Source organism: Barbus barbus (assembly GCF_936440315.1).
Source record: "Barbus barbus genome assembly, chromosome: 3".
Lineage (NCBI taxonomy): Eukaryota > Metazoa > Chordata > Actinopteri > Cypriniformes > Cyprinidae > Barbus > Barbus barbus.
The window spans coordinates 24,148,970-24,164,267 of NC_136731.1; the positions used below are offsets into that span (position 1 = coordinate 24,148,970).

At 38.6% G+C, this 15,298-nt stretch overlaps 1 protein-coding gene across 2 annotated transcripts; it reads right to left on the reverse strand.

Annotated features, from left to right (window-relative positions):
* Positions 1-226: 226 nt before the first annotated feature.
* On the reverse strand, positions 227-12,206 carry LOC306856751 (transcription factor AP-4-like). 2 transcript variants are annotated; one of them, XM_079396185.1, is made up of 7 exons: positions 11,852-12,206; positions 9,041-9,206; positions 7,485-7,583; positions 7,206-7,379; positions 5,626-5,784; positions 4,284-4,451; positions 227-3,133 (listed from the first exon to the last, which is right to left on the reverse strand). In XM_079396185.1, the coding sequence occupies exons 1-7, from the start codon at positions 11,938-11,940 to the stop codon at positions 2,990-2,992; spliced, it is 999 nt and encodes a 332-aa protein (XP_079252311.1). In that variant the 5' UTR covers positions 11,941-12,206; the 3' UTR covers positions 227-2,989. The 2 variants fall into 2 exon arrangements, with proteins under 2 accessions (XP_079252311.1, XP_079252312.1); XM_079396186.1 differs by lacking the exon at positions 11,852-12,206 and adding an exon at positions 11,626-11,773.
* Between the last annotated feature and the right edge of the window lie 3,092 nt (positions 12,207-15,298).

Consider the following 15,298-nt stretch of genomic DNA (forward strand, 5'->3'; position numbering starts at 1 on the left):
TCCAATAGTACCCGAAAGAAATCTGGTACCCAAGTGCAATTCAAATGCCACAGCTGCACGTCACTCTTATATTTTAAAATATTCCTTTGAAGTTGAACTGATTTGTTATTTGATGTGTAACCTAGCAAGTTTTTTATAATGTTAATTGTTAATGTGAGTGTAATGCAGGCAAAGCATACTGTACAATCCATATTGAAGACAGAAATATTTACACGATACACTGAGAAGTTGTAAAAAACAAAGTACAAACTTTATTATTCTGTTTTTACAAAGGCACAAGCCTCTTTTCCCCAGTTAAAAAAAAAAATACAATAGCTTTTCAACCAAATGGACTGACTGTCCCACAAAGAAAAACAACAAAAATAGAAACAAAAAATATTAAAAGAGATGACAGACAATAAAAGAGGGAGAGGATGAGAGACAGGACAAGTCTGGAGACTGCGGAGACGGCCAGAGGACGTGTGATGTGCCAGGACAAATGTTGAGGGTTAAACACAGCCGTGTGGTTCAAAAATCACAGCGAGAAGAGCTTCGGTCGAGGACAACATCTCTTTGAAAACAAGAGTCGTTCCTCGTTATACTACAGTAAGTGCTTCAGGTTCATAAAATCGCCCCCGTTCCCCTCGACACACCCAACCTCTGATATGTCCTCAAGATTTCTTACAGTGATTTCTGGGAGTAGAAAATACACAAAAAAAATAGACACCCTGTGGCTTCGGTAGAGGAAATGTTCAAACGCGGGAGAGGGAAAGAGACTTTTTCGCAAAGACAAAAACCGTTATTACAGACTTACACATGAGAAGACAGCATGAGCAGGACGCTAGTCTCTACGACCCATTATCCAAAATAAAAACGCACGAGTACAAATGAACAAAAAAAAAAAAAGAAAATCTGCCAAAATTAGACCAGACCATTCTTCTGGAAGCCCTGATTCCCTGCAGTCTTCGCCGCAATACGAATGACAGGTCCAGCGTGCTGACAGCACCTGATAAATCCAGAAGGAAAAAGACTCCCTGTAATATTTCGTAAGGGAAGTGGAACATGCACACTTTGAATTTTCAGTCAAAAGAAAACGAGACCCCTCTCACCTTCGTCTATAGCAAATCTTGCCGACTTAAGTATCGACAACTCAATGCAAAACACAACGGTAGACCGTTCTGGAATGTTTGGAAACGTGAACTGTGAGAAGAGATGAACGTGGGGTGCCACGTCTTATCGACATCCTCCGGCCTTGCTCTTTAGTGCCACCTTCAGAGCTAGTTTAAGGCAGGCCTCTATGCCTCACCGTGCACACCGAAGCTATTTTAAGGCTAGCCACTGGCCATTGCTCGGCACTGGATACGCTGGTCTCTCGATCCCACCAGGGGTCCGAAGAGCTCACAGCATCGCATGGCTTATCCCAGGAATGTCCAAGCCTGGTCCAAAAACCAACGTCCTGCAGAGTTTAGCTCCAACGTGTCCTATTCCATACCTGTAGAAATCAGTATAATTGGAGTTGAAGCCGAACTCTAGTGGACAGTGGTCCTCTGGAAGCCAGATTGGACATCCTTGGCTTATCCGAAGAGCTCATGCAGGAGTAGCACCACCTTGCACGTGATTATTTGCGGCATGTACGAACATCCTTGTCATATGCCGAGAGATACAGGGAAACTGAAACATTCAAGCGAGCAGAGTGAGCCAGCGAGTGCATAGAACTAGAGCGCATGATTACGGGCTAGTCACTCTTCGGTGTCGCCGTAAACATTGTTACGGAGTGTTGGACATGAAAAATGGACAGGACAATACCTCCGGGAGAAGACCAAAGGGGTCACGAAGTTGCTCTCAAAGGGGGACGAGAACCAAAAGAGCTGCATAGGCTGAAATTGTGCCATTTTCACACTTTCTCAAAAAAAAAATAAAACAAGACATTTACGTTTACATTAGCGAGTGTGCTAAAAGCGACACAAATTTCCTCGCAGGTACGAGTATCTGACAGTTAGCTTATTCCATTTGACACAAACGACAAAAATTCGGCCAGAATTTCAAAATCAGATCTGTGAGGACAGGACAGAGGGACATTTGATGCGACGGAGGGGGTGCTTCACCCTACACCAACAAGCATACTGGGAACCCAGCCCAGTAAAGGTGAGCGACATTAAGTGCACAAAGTCCCCCCTCTTTGCGTAATAACTTTGCGTTATTTACAAAGTGCTTGAAGCCCCTCAAAGCAGTGGCGTCTTTGTCCCTCCATTGACAACAAGACAATCAAAGGTGCCCGCCAGCAAATGGAAATCTAGGAGCACATCTGCGCCAAAAAAAAAACAAAAGAAAGGTAACATTTCCTCTAACGTTTCGGAAGCCATGGTGTGGAACAGGTTTCTGAAGTCTCATTGGCTCACAGTGATGCTTCAAGCCTCCCCAGAACGGAAAGAGTAATACGACGCAACCAGAGGGTGGTGGGGCAAAGGGTTCATTTTGAGAGATGAGACACGGTAATGAGATTCCTCCAATCAGAATATTCTACTGCCCTCTTATGGGCAGGATGTAGAACAGGAAGTTATGAAGCAGAGGCCTGGAAGACCTGTGGTAGATTCTGACAGAGATTTTGTGATTCCCTCACAAAGTCGCTTACCTAGGAGCGTGCGTTGTGGAAACAGAGGACAATTCGATGGAGTATGAGTAAGAGCTGTATAATATGAATGTATCAAGTTACCAGAGTGCTATGGCGTTATAGTGTACTGTGCGAGTATACATAAGCGTGCTTGTTCTGTTTGTGGTATATTTCCTGTAACATTTCCTTTTTTTCTTGTTTTGTCCCCCCCCAAGAAACCTTCAAGTCATTGAGTCTGTGAGTCCCGTATGAGAGTGTGAAGAAGACAGCGACAGGAAGAGAGGAGAGAGAAAGAAAGAGTATTTCTGCGGGAGGCCCTTCTCCACAGACCCCTCACCCCCTTTCCGTGCCCCTAGTTACATGTGGTGGGGCGATATGGGGTGGGGGTGACCGGGGCAGTTAACAGTCCTCAGATCCTTCGTTGTCAGAGGCGGTGTCGGAGTCATCGGTGTCTGTGAGAACACGGGTGACGATGACCGCCCGACGCTTTTCCTCCTCAGGCACGACCATCCTGTCCTGCGTGCCTTCAATGTGCTGGATAGCCTGCGGGAAAACAGGAAGAAATTGTCAGTTGACTTGTTAAGCATCCAAATTATTCACTTTATTATCCAAAGCAAGTTTTACATTTGGTCTGTGGTTCACATAAACTCAAAGCTATTTTCGCATTTTAATCTACGACTTCAGGTGCAGTTCCATAGTGTCCACACTAAAACTTCTGAAGTGTGAAGATATACAAAAATGAAGATTACCACATGATTTACTCACCATTAAGCCATCCAAAGTGCACAGGACTTTCTTCTTTCAGACGAATACAATCGGATTAAAATATGTGAATGGCTGATGAGATTCAATAGTCCAATAGAAGTCCAATAAAGTGCGTCCATTCATCATAAAAAGTGTTCCACATGGCTCAGGGGGTGTTAATAAAGGCACTCTGAACTGAATAAATGTAAGGAAAATATCCATATGTCAAACTGTATAAACTGTAATCTCTAGCTTCGGCTAACTGTCGTATGCTTGTTCACAAGAGAGTGGCGTTTCGGCGGATGATGCAAGCGTAAACAACGCTGAGAATATGCTAGTCTCGCGAGAACCAAGTTTTTATTACAGCAAAGTAAAACCAGACTCCTCTTCACATATACTGAAATCTTCCGACATTTCCCTTTACAAATCCTCATTTTGTACTTCTAATTTGCAAGCAGTGTTTTATTTTGCTTTCTCTTCTGCGCTTCCACGTTCGCCACTTCTTTTCAGAGCTTATGCTACGCCTAGGTCATCTGCTGAACGCCACTCTCTCGTGAATGCATGTACGACAGTTTGCGGAAGCTAGAGATTACGGTTTATTAAGTTTGACATATGGATATTTTTCTTACAAAAACACATCGATTCACTTCAGGAGGCCTTTATTAGGAGCTAGGACATTTTTTTATTACAATTCTGTATTCATCTGAAAGAAGAAAATCACATACACCTAGAATGGCTTGAGGGCGAGTAAATCATGGGGTAATTTGTATTTTTGGGTGAACCACCACTTTAACACACACACACACACACACACACACACACATACACATATATATGGCCACTAAGCCACACTATCTCTACAATGGGAATCTGGTAGTTAAATCTTATTCCATCAGGACTTTCTCTCATCCAGGACTTTCTCCTTGAGCTGGGCAGGAATGCGTTTTACCTGCACAATGGTGTCCAAGTTCTGTCGTGATGTGGACGCTGTGTTGATCACAGAGGTGGGGCCCATGGTTACCACAGTGACATGATGGGGAGGGGGCGGCGGTGCAGGGGCGGGAACAATTACTGTGGCGTGGTGAGTGGGGGCAGGCGGCGTGGCAGGAGAAAACACCTGAGCAACACAGCAGGACAGAGACACTTTCAGAACTGACACTTTATTTATGTATGTACTTAATGTATACGGCCATATTGTGCATGATTCATAAGTACAGATTATTCAAAAGAAAAAATATCACTACTGGTCAAAAGTTTGGGGTCGGTAAGATTTTTGTGTTTTTGAAAGAAGTCTCTTATGCTCTCCAATGCTGAATTTAATTAACTTAGAAATATAATAAATAGGGCTGCACGATTAATCGCATGCTATTGATGGAGGTGATGGAGATTTACCGCTAATCAAAGAACCGGCTTTACTGATGAGATGCGCATGACAATAGCATACGATTAATTGTGCAGCCCTATAATAAAGTTATTTTATGAAATATTATTGCAATTTAAAAGAACTCTCTGAACTATGTTTTCTATAAGAATATATTTTAAAATAAAATTTATTTCTGTGATGTAAAGCTGAAGTTTCAGCATCATTACTCCAGTCTTAAATGTCACTTTATTCTTTAGAAATCATTCTAATATGCCAATTGCTGCTCACAAACCTTTAATAATTATCATAAATGTTAAAAACAGTTTTGCTGCTTCATTTTGAGGAAACCGCAATGCATTTTTTTCCCAGGATTCTTCAATGAATAGAATGTTTAGAAGAACAGCTTTTATTTGGAATTGAAATCTTTTGCAACATTATAAATGTCGTCACTGTCACTTTTGACCAATTTAATGTGCCCTTGCTGAATAAGTTAATATCTTTATAAAAAAAAAAAATAATAATAAATCACACTGACCCCAAATGGTTTTAGCAGCATAATAGTAGTTTGTAATCCTTTATCAAAATGAAATAATTGAATACAGTTCTCTGCTTCTAAACTAGCTTCTCCTTCTATAAAAACAATACAAAAATACGCTACACAGTCAAATATTCATAGGCTAAATGAAGTCCCACCCTACATTATTTTCTGAAAATTATGTCTCTCAGAAATCTGCCACATTATAGAAGTTAAATGGATTGCAAATGCAATTTGATGTCTTAACTCTTCTAATGCCCTCTAGTGGATCAACATATCAGATTAACACTTACAAACTGCACTGCAAAACCTCTCTTTTATGAAGTATTTCATATACTGATTCATATTATCAGTCAATGTTAGTTTATCAATAAAAACGAGAGTCTGTCTGACCAGCGGGCTGCGAGCAGGTGTCGTGGTCTCTTTTCCCAGATGTTCTTGTTGCTGCTGTTGAAGACGAATCAGAGTTTGCGTCTGCACGTGCTGCTCCTGGACCTGCTGAGCGATCCCCTTTAGCTTCTCTGGGTACAAGTGAGCATCCAACGAGCGGATCTAACAGAAACGCACAAAGAAACAGAGGTCAACAATACACATCGGAGAGACTCTTTCCTCTTAATATATTTTTGTTTTTTGCCTGAGGAAGTTTCTCAAGCGCATTTCATGGATTGCAGCAGAGATTGGGGTGTAATTTGCACTTCAAGTGTGATGTTCAGAAACGATTCAAGCTCTCAGGGGAGCTGTGCACCTTCTGTGATATCTCATTAAATATGCAAAGACTAAAGAGAGCTAATTTTAGCAAGCAAACTGATGCAGCATAAGAAAAGTTTGATTTCACAGATGACAACTCTTCAGCACCAGTCCATGATGAATACAGATATGTGAGATTTAGTCAAGCAAAACTGCAAGTGACAGAACAAACAGCTCCCAATGAGTTCTACTGAAGATTTGCAAAATTTGTCAAATAATAACAAAAAAAAGAGAAGAATTATGACTGAGAACTCTCTCTGTAATGGGGTACAAATTAAACTAAAAAGAGTTTACAATCAATTAATTTAGGACATAAGAAATCCCTACAATTTTCTTGAGCATATCCTTTACAAATACACTACTATTGAAATTTTAGCCAATACGACTACATCTTGTATAGTATAATATATTAACATTTATCTGCAATTGACCTAGTGTTATTTTAATTATAATTCTCTCTCTACATGTATATATCATTTTAAAGGGGTCATACGACGGTGCTAAAAAGAACATTATTTGGTGTATTTGGTGTAATGCAATGTGTTTATGCGGTTTAAGGTTCAAAAAACACATTTTCCATATACATTATTGTTACTCCTCTATGTCCCGCCTTTCTGAAACGCATCGATTTTTACAAAGCTCATCGTTCTGAGAAGCGAGGCGTGCTCTGATTGGCCAGCTATCCTCTGATTGGCCAGTGTCCTCTTTTGGAAGCCCAAACAAAGTAGTTTCGCTTTCTCCACGACATGGCGCTGGTGGAAGCAACAATACTACAGCGAGAATAAAAATCACGTCCTCTTTCTTTGACTATATATTTGGGCAGTATTTTGCAAATCTTCCCACACTGTGACGTAGACATGTGGGGGTGTGTTTGAATGAGCCATTTTAGGGGGGGCGTGGTGTGTTCGACTTGAAGTGGCGCTTCGCAGAATGATCAGTGTAACAAAGTACCACGAGAGCGTTTCGAAAGCATAAGGATCCGTCTGCTCTCTTATCGCTCTCGCAGTACTTTGATGTCATACACCGATCATTCCGCGCAGAGCCGCTTCAAGTCGAACACACCTTATCTCTTTGGTTTTGAGACTTTAGTCTTTGCAACTTCAGGGATCTTATCTATGCACAAACAGCTTGTAACACTCCAAAGAGAAAGGAAAACTTGGAATCGCATCATATAACCCCTTTAAACATCTCTTAAAAATATTTATATCAATAATTATCAACAATACCTGTTCTTCCAGCATCATGCGAACTGAGCGCTCTTTCTCCAGCTGTTGTCGGAGTTCAATCATCTCTCGCCGAAGATCCTCCACCTTTTCCTCCTCCAGAATGTCTGGAGATCCAATGCCTTCATCCTTCTCCTCGGCACGCCTCCTCTTTGGGGATGAGCCGCTGAACTCCTTCTGATGGAAGGAAGAGGAAAACATGAGATGGCAGGACTGTCGTCATAACAGTCAAGTTTCATCTGTTATATTGATAAGATATTATAATTATATGAAGAGCTTCACCTGTATGTAGCGTTTGAGTTGGGTGTTTTGTTGCAGCAGCCTCGTCTTTTCCTGCTCCAAAGAAAAGACGTATTCGGACGTCTGCTGTAAAATGGCAGCCTGAGAGAGAAAAAGATCACATTACATCCATCTGATCTGAATGTACTGGCATGATGGACCTCAGTTTCAGTCAAAGTGATGCCAAACATCTTAAGTGATGGATGCTAGAATACACGATCGTTCATAAGTTTGAGGTCAGTAAGATTTTTTCAAAACAAGAAATGAATAGTTTTATTCAGCAAGGATGGATTAAATCAGTCAAAAGTGACAGTAAAGACATTTAAGTTTTACAGAAGATTCCGGTTTCAAAAGATTTTTTCATAGACTTTGTTCATAGAAACCTAGAAACTACAGTGACCACAACAATATACAGCAGCACAACTGTTTTCAACATTTATAATCATAAGAAATGCTTCTTGAGCATCAAATCTGCATATCAGAATGTTTTCTGAAAGATCATATAACACTGAAGACTGGAGTAAAGATTAGGGGTGTGAATTGGCAGTGGTTTCACGATTCAATTCCATTACGATTATCATGTCAACGATTCGATTTAATTCGATATCACAATTAGATCAAATTTCTTTTGTACATTTTTATTAATTTATACAAGCAGGCTACTTTTTAAAATAATTATGTTGATTAATATATGAATTAATTATTGTTAAGAAATAAAGTAAATATAGCTTCAAAATATACAAGCAAATATAAAGTAATAAAGGGGGGAAATAGACAAATACAAGTATAACTGATGTATGGCATGTTGTAACATTGGTGAGATTAAAAAAAAAAAAAAAAAAAAAGAATCCAGCAGACTTCATTTAAACTTAAAAGAAAATCATAATTAACATTTTAATTTTGTGGAAGAATTTACACTTACATAAAATCTATATTTAAAGGAATTATTCACTCTAAAAATGAACATTGTCGTTACTTGCACACCCTCACAAATCTGTTTAGATTCCAATGCAACAAACAGAGGGTAAGATTATCAATGAATAACGACTTCTATTTCAGTCTGTTCCTCATAAAAAGCTATCATAGTGACCAGACTGTAATATGGACCATATGTATATATATATATTTATATTTACTGAAATCTTGGCACCAGTGATACTTCCATGTCAAGATTTTCAGTGAACAGAACTTTTAATCAGTTCCATGAATCAGTTGATCTGGTTCTCAAAGCTTTTCTGGATGATTCATCCACACATTGGACTGATCAGATTCAACTGATAGTAAAGGATCCAATTCCAGTTCCCTGGAGGAGATTATAAGAGAATAACCAAGGAAATACACTCAACTACTGTATTACTTGAGAAGATTTGCATTATAAGCTATGTTGACTACTTCTTTTGTACTTCTAAGATGCTTCTCCAACTCCAGCTCTGTTTAGAGCTTGGGTTTGGAACAACCTGAGGGTGTGCAAGTATTTTAATTTTCAAGTGAACTACTCATTCAAATCAACACTTGATTTACACTCTTCCCAGTTTGTTTACACGAGCTCTCTGACTCACCTTGCTTAGCTTTTCTCCGTCACTATGCGGGATGAGTGTTTTCAGAGACTGGAAGCCAGCGTTGATGCTCTGCATGCGCCGGCGCTCATTACTGTTGGCGATTTCCCGCCGAATACGCCGCTCCTGGTCCCGCGCCGTCTCTGGAGTGAGGGGAATGTTTGCTAAGCTGTGAAGAGGAGACATTACAGCACTTTAGCTTACTTTAAAAGTTCAATTATCACATTTAACCTCATGGGTCATAACGGAGCATGTATTATAATCATGCACTTAGAGAAATTGCAAAACCAGGTTACAATGGTATATAATTAAAATCCATATCAGTATTAAATAATACTGTAATGTATTTCAAAGAATACCATGGTACTACCATACCATGATCATTTTCTCCATTTTAGGGTACTTTTTATGAAGGAAACTTGGCAAGATGTTTTGTTTTGGACAATGTGTCTGGAATGTAAACACTGAGATTCAAAGAAAGTTGAATAACGTTAAATTAATTCTTTTTGTAAATGATACAGTTTATATAATAGCTAAAAGTGATCTTGTTCCTGTTGCTTACATCTCTAAAACAGGACGCAACCTTGAGAGAGAGAAACATCAGAGTGCGAAGTAGAAAATATTGACTTTCCTGAATGCTCATTGAAGCCCATTGTCTCAATTCGAGCCCCTGGAAATCTCGGCCTTGCACGATCACACGCGTGCTTTGGCTGAGGAATCAAACCCTAATTGAACTTCCTCCCTGTCTGGGCATCTCACGGGGTATATCTGGAAAGCCTCTCTTATCAGCAGCGCCTCAGCTGCATGAGGACAAACATGGTGAACAATTGTGAGGGGAGAGAGAGAGAGGTTTCCCTGCTCGCTTCCTTATGTCCAAGCGGCTCAAAACCCAGCAAACAGATCCAATGCCAAAATCACAACTACAGCCAACTGTGGAACGAGAGATACGGTCAGATTAGCCGTTTCCAGCCATATGCATTGAACATGACCCAACTTCTTTTATGCATGAAAATAAAATGGTCAAAAGGGAGTTTAAATTTCAGTTTGGGGTGAGAGACTTTGCATGTGCGTAATTAAAGCTGCCATAAAATAAATAAACATACATATATATATATAAAACATTTACAATAGTAAATAATAATACATACAAGTTTTATATTAAATATAAATCAACCTATAATACCAATTTAAAATAATAATTGTATAATTTCAAATATTTTTAAATAATAATAATACAAATAATAACATTAATGTCTTAATAATACTACTTAATAACAATAGTAATTAATAATAATTTACAACTAATGTTTTAATAATACGTTTTAATAACAACATTAACAAATTTGGTTAAAGTTGACAAAGGGCCAAGGTACAAGCTTGTAATGATATATGACAAGACTGATAAAATATTACTGAACACTGCTCATATGTCTGGGTGTTTTTACTGATAACATTATGAAATAAATTAACTGCTATTAAAATAATAATAAAAATACGCAACCCTCAGTTTAAATAACTATTAGAGAAGGAACAACTGTCTTTGCTTTCTACATTTTCAAAATACAGACAACTTAAACATGGTTTTAACCAAAAAGGAAAACATAAAATTGCCAGATTGCTAGTAATATGTATACTTTATAAGTACAGCAACATTTAACCAACAACAAAAGTACCACGTACTACCTTGGTGTTTTTAAACAATTGCAAAGCCATGCTATTCTATGTACTTTGGATCACTTCAACCGATATTGATAACCCATGTAAATCTGCAAAGTGTCCAGTGAATAACAGCAGCACAGACATAGCCAAGTCAAGACATCATTCGTATGCGATTTACTTTGGGGGGGGGGGGGGGGGGGGGGGACTACAATTCCCAGAACGCCCTGCGCTAATCGGCTCACTGGCCCCGCCCCCTTCTGAGAATGGATCGCAGACGCATTGACGGGGCCTTCCTTCAACAGCATACACACCCCCTTATTAAAATAACACAAGTTATTAATTTACTAACCTCTAAATACCCATTGTTCCACTCACAATGGGCCAAAACTGTAACATCGAGCGAGATGATCAACATACTCGCTGGCCTAATTAAAAAACATCGTGTTCGCGGATGATACGGTCCGCCATTACAACAATGTGCTTCCTACGTCCATGCGGCAGCAGCGACGCAGTCCAAAATCATCTGATCTCTCTCCCGCCGCACGCACGGCGAGATTTCTCGCGCTTAACACCCATTTCAACCTCGTATGTGGGGGATACTCATATACAATGACAGTCTGGAGACTTTTTAATATTTGATAGCAATGAGAAACAGACGACGCCAAATGCACGAGCCACAAGCATGGCCGCACTGCCCACAATAATTTAAGCCCCAAAAACACGCGAATTTGAGCCCAAACGCACTTTTAATCCACAAACCCCTCTATACGACGACAAATTCACCGGTGGGACGAAATAAGCGCGGTTTCTGATATTAAATACACGCGCGAGACCAGCAGCGTGTTGTGTGTGCATGCAACCACGTGGTTTGTGTTTGTTAGACACAAAATGCATCGATTTCGCCGTGATATCTCATAGGTAACACTGACCTGACAAGCCAAGGGGCTTCCATAGACCCCCGCGATATGTTTTAAATTTAGAAAACCGAGTCTCGCATGGGTTCCGTCCCGTCTTAAGCCACTAGATAGGCGCATGTACACAATAACAGAAATCATGCATGCATGTTACTCTCGTAGTAGCGCAGCAGCTGTTGGCGCGCTATTAAAGAAATGCAAACATATGTGTGCGCATTTATTAAAAGAGGCTCTCACGTACCTGCACAAGCCCCCTATTACTTCTTTCTCGGTTTTCCTGAAGTGTTGCAAGGAGGGCACCTTCTGAGCTGGCACCATGAAATACTCCATGCTTCCCCGCTTCTCTCCAGCTCTGGATCCTCGATTCTTCTTGTACTTTATCGGTTTAAAAACAAAACAGCTTCTTCGTGTCTCTTTCTCATTTAAAAAGCAGAGCTGTGAGTGTCCTGCTGATTTGGGGCATGAGCGCGTAAGATGAGTGTTGAGTTGTAAGGTTACTCTACTCTTCCAGCTGATGGGGTTCCCTCGTAGTGTGTGTGTGTCGCTATCTAGCTCTCTTTCCCTCCCTCCTTCTGCATGTGTGTGTTTGCAGCTGATCGGATGTCTTTCAAGGCGGGAAACAGCTGGTAAGAATCACACACAGCACTGCACTACCAAAAAGCCTCCTTCCGCCGAACAGGAGGACTTGCATGTAAACAAAGGACTATTGCAACAGCGACCATGTTCTCCTGAAATCAGTTTCATGCTGATTGCATGACAGAAAGGGATGCATTTAAATGCGTTTAAATACCTACTTCGTGTGCATTCTGTGCATAAATTCACTGTATGCGTTAAATATATTGTTGGTTCATGAACCGAAATATAAATTAAAGCATTATGCATATCTTAAAATAGTGATCTAGATCTGACATGGTCAGTGCATGTACATTTAGCAAGTTTTTTTTTTACATTAAATAACTTTTAAAGCATTTACCTAAATAGAAATCAATGCACGTATATTAAAATATAAATCTATATGTGCTGCATATTAATGCACAAATAATGATTAGTGCATGTAAACAGGTTATTTTTTTCGTAAGCTATAGTTTTTATTTTTTAATCATTAATATAAAAATATTGATTATGATCTGATGAATGCATGTAAACAACTTATATTTTTGTAAGCTAGCTTTTTAATCATTAATATTAAAAATATTGATCTACATCTGTGTATGTAAGCCGGTAATATTTTTCATAAGCTCTAGGTATCAATTTTTTTCCTTTTGTTACACAATTACTAATCTCCCTATGTTAAAATGAGGCAGGTTATATATATGTATATATATATATATATATATATATATATATATATATATATATACGCTTTATTGATAGATTTTTTAAAAGCATTAATCATATATTTACAGTTTACCATATGTAAAATATCGGCGCACAGAGCATGCACATCCTAAAATCTTCTGTCTGCATGTGTTTAAGTAGATTATATTATTAGTACCGGCGCGTTTCATTTTAAAGCGAATGTAAGTGTAAACGCGTTAAAAATCGATGCGCGATGCAATTCATAATGAATGATAATATCCCTCTAGGTCTGTTATGTCGCTTAGTGAATGTAAACGGGTGCCTTTTCTTTGACTGGGGGGTGAAACATGCGAGATCAGCTGACATGCTGGCAGGGCTTTACAACCAGCGGAGGAGAAGAGAGAGGGCTGACACTCACACACCATTTTGGGTGCATAAAAGTTGTAGTTGTAGGAGGAGGAAGAGGAGTTACCTAATCGCATGCTCGAAGCCAAAATCACACACACAGACAAAATGGGAGCGGTCATGAAGAACCCGGAAATGTGTTTTACTGTGACTCAACACACGCTGAGGGCGAGACCGTGGACGAACATGCAAGCTATGATATATATGAACACAAACTTCTGGAGGAAACGACACTCTTGACATATTTCACTTGTTACAAGTTAAGCATAAAATGTTTCTGTGAAGCTGCTTTGAAACATGCATTGTTAAAAGCGCTATACAAATACATTTGAACTTAAAGGAATTAATATATCCACTTTTAATGTGTATTTAATTTAATCACTAATACAAAATTATACATTGTTATACATAATATAGCAAAATAATATTTGTTATAATGCAATGATATATATATATATATATATATATATATATATATATATATTAAGGTTGGGGTTGTTTTGGGAATAATTTTGCTTAAATCTGAACAGATTGGGTTCAAATCTGAACCCAAACCCAAGCCCCCCCCCAAGCAGAGTTGAACAGGCTATAAAGGAGAAAGGTCATTATTTATGATATAAATAATGTCAAATTTAAATAATAATAAATATATTCAATAGAATACATAATATAAAATATTTTGAATAGCCTAGATCTTGGTTAAGCTTTATTTTTTAAAAAAAGGCAATATGTTAACATTTAATACATTAAAACGGCTGCTAATGCAAAGGTTAATAGCCATGCTTAAAATAATAATTATAGTCACTGCAAAATTAGATCTTGTATTACAGGTTTTAGTAGCCTACCTCATATGCTCAACTATAATAGAAATTTGTTCATATGTGACCCTGGACCACTAAACTGGCCATAAATAGCTGGGGTATATTTGTAGCAATAGCCAACAATACATTGTATGGGTCAAAATGATAGATTTTTCTTTTATGCCAAAAATCATTAGGATATTAAGTAAAGATCATGTTCTATGAAGATATTTTGTCATTTTCCTTCTGTAAATATATCAAAACTTAAGTAACGTAATATGCATCGCTAAGAACTTCATTTGGACATCTTTAAAGGTGATTTTCTCAATATTTAAAATGGACTGGTTTTGTGGTCCAGGGTCACATATTTGTTTTTCTTTCAGTCCATTTCTCCATCTGACTGATTCCACATAAACAGTATCTTCATTCTTTTTGTCCTCATGCTGAGTATCTGTATTGCTTTGGGCAGCTGCCATCTAGTGGTCACCCAGTTCAGCTCTACTACAAGCACAACTGCCTCTGAGATTTTGGTGATTAGAGGAGCTATATTACCAAAGGAAATGTAAAATATTTAAAAATAACTAGGGTAAAATAAAGTAAACCATTAGGGTGTGTGAGAATATGATGTTATGTTATTCTGTGAAGGCCTATTAAGGTTATTAGTAAAATCAAACTTTGCTGAGCCTGGAGACTGGAGATCATAATACAGATCAGCTCAACAAAATGTATACAAATACGGCAAATTAAATCCTTGTTATGATATAGTGCTCACCTCATGGCGTAATTACTTAAATAAAGGTCCATTCACTAGCCACCACAAAAACTTTCAGCTGAAGTCAAGCAAAAACTCACATTTACCTCCAAGATGAAACCATAGCAAGTGTTTCCTGAGTGTAAAATTGCTTTACATATATATATATATATATATATATATATATAGCTGACAAAATGACAAAACATTTTTTCTATGTACTTTGGTTTGGTTCACATTTGAAGATGTTTCACCCATGAATCAGTGCAACGCCAGCACCATGATCAAACACTGGGTCTATAAAACTCCAAAAAAGCTCCATAAAATTTGTGCGCTATATGCAAAATCTTCTCAAGAACATCTTCAGTCATTATTTACTCATTCTCAAGTTGCTCCAAGCGCTTTTTCTTTCTTCTGTGGAACATAAAAGAAG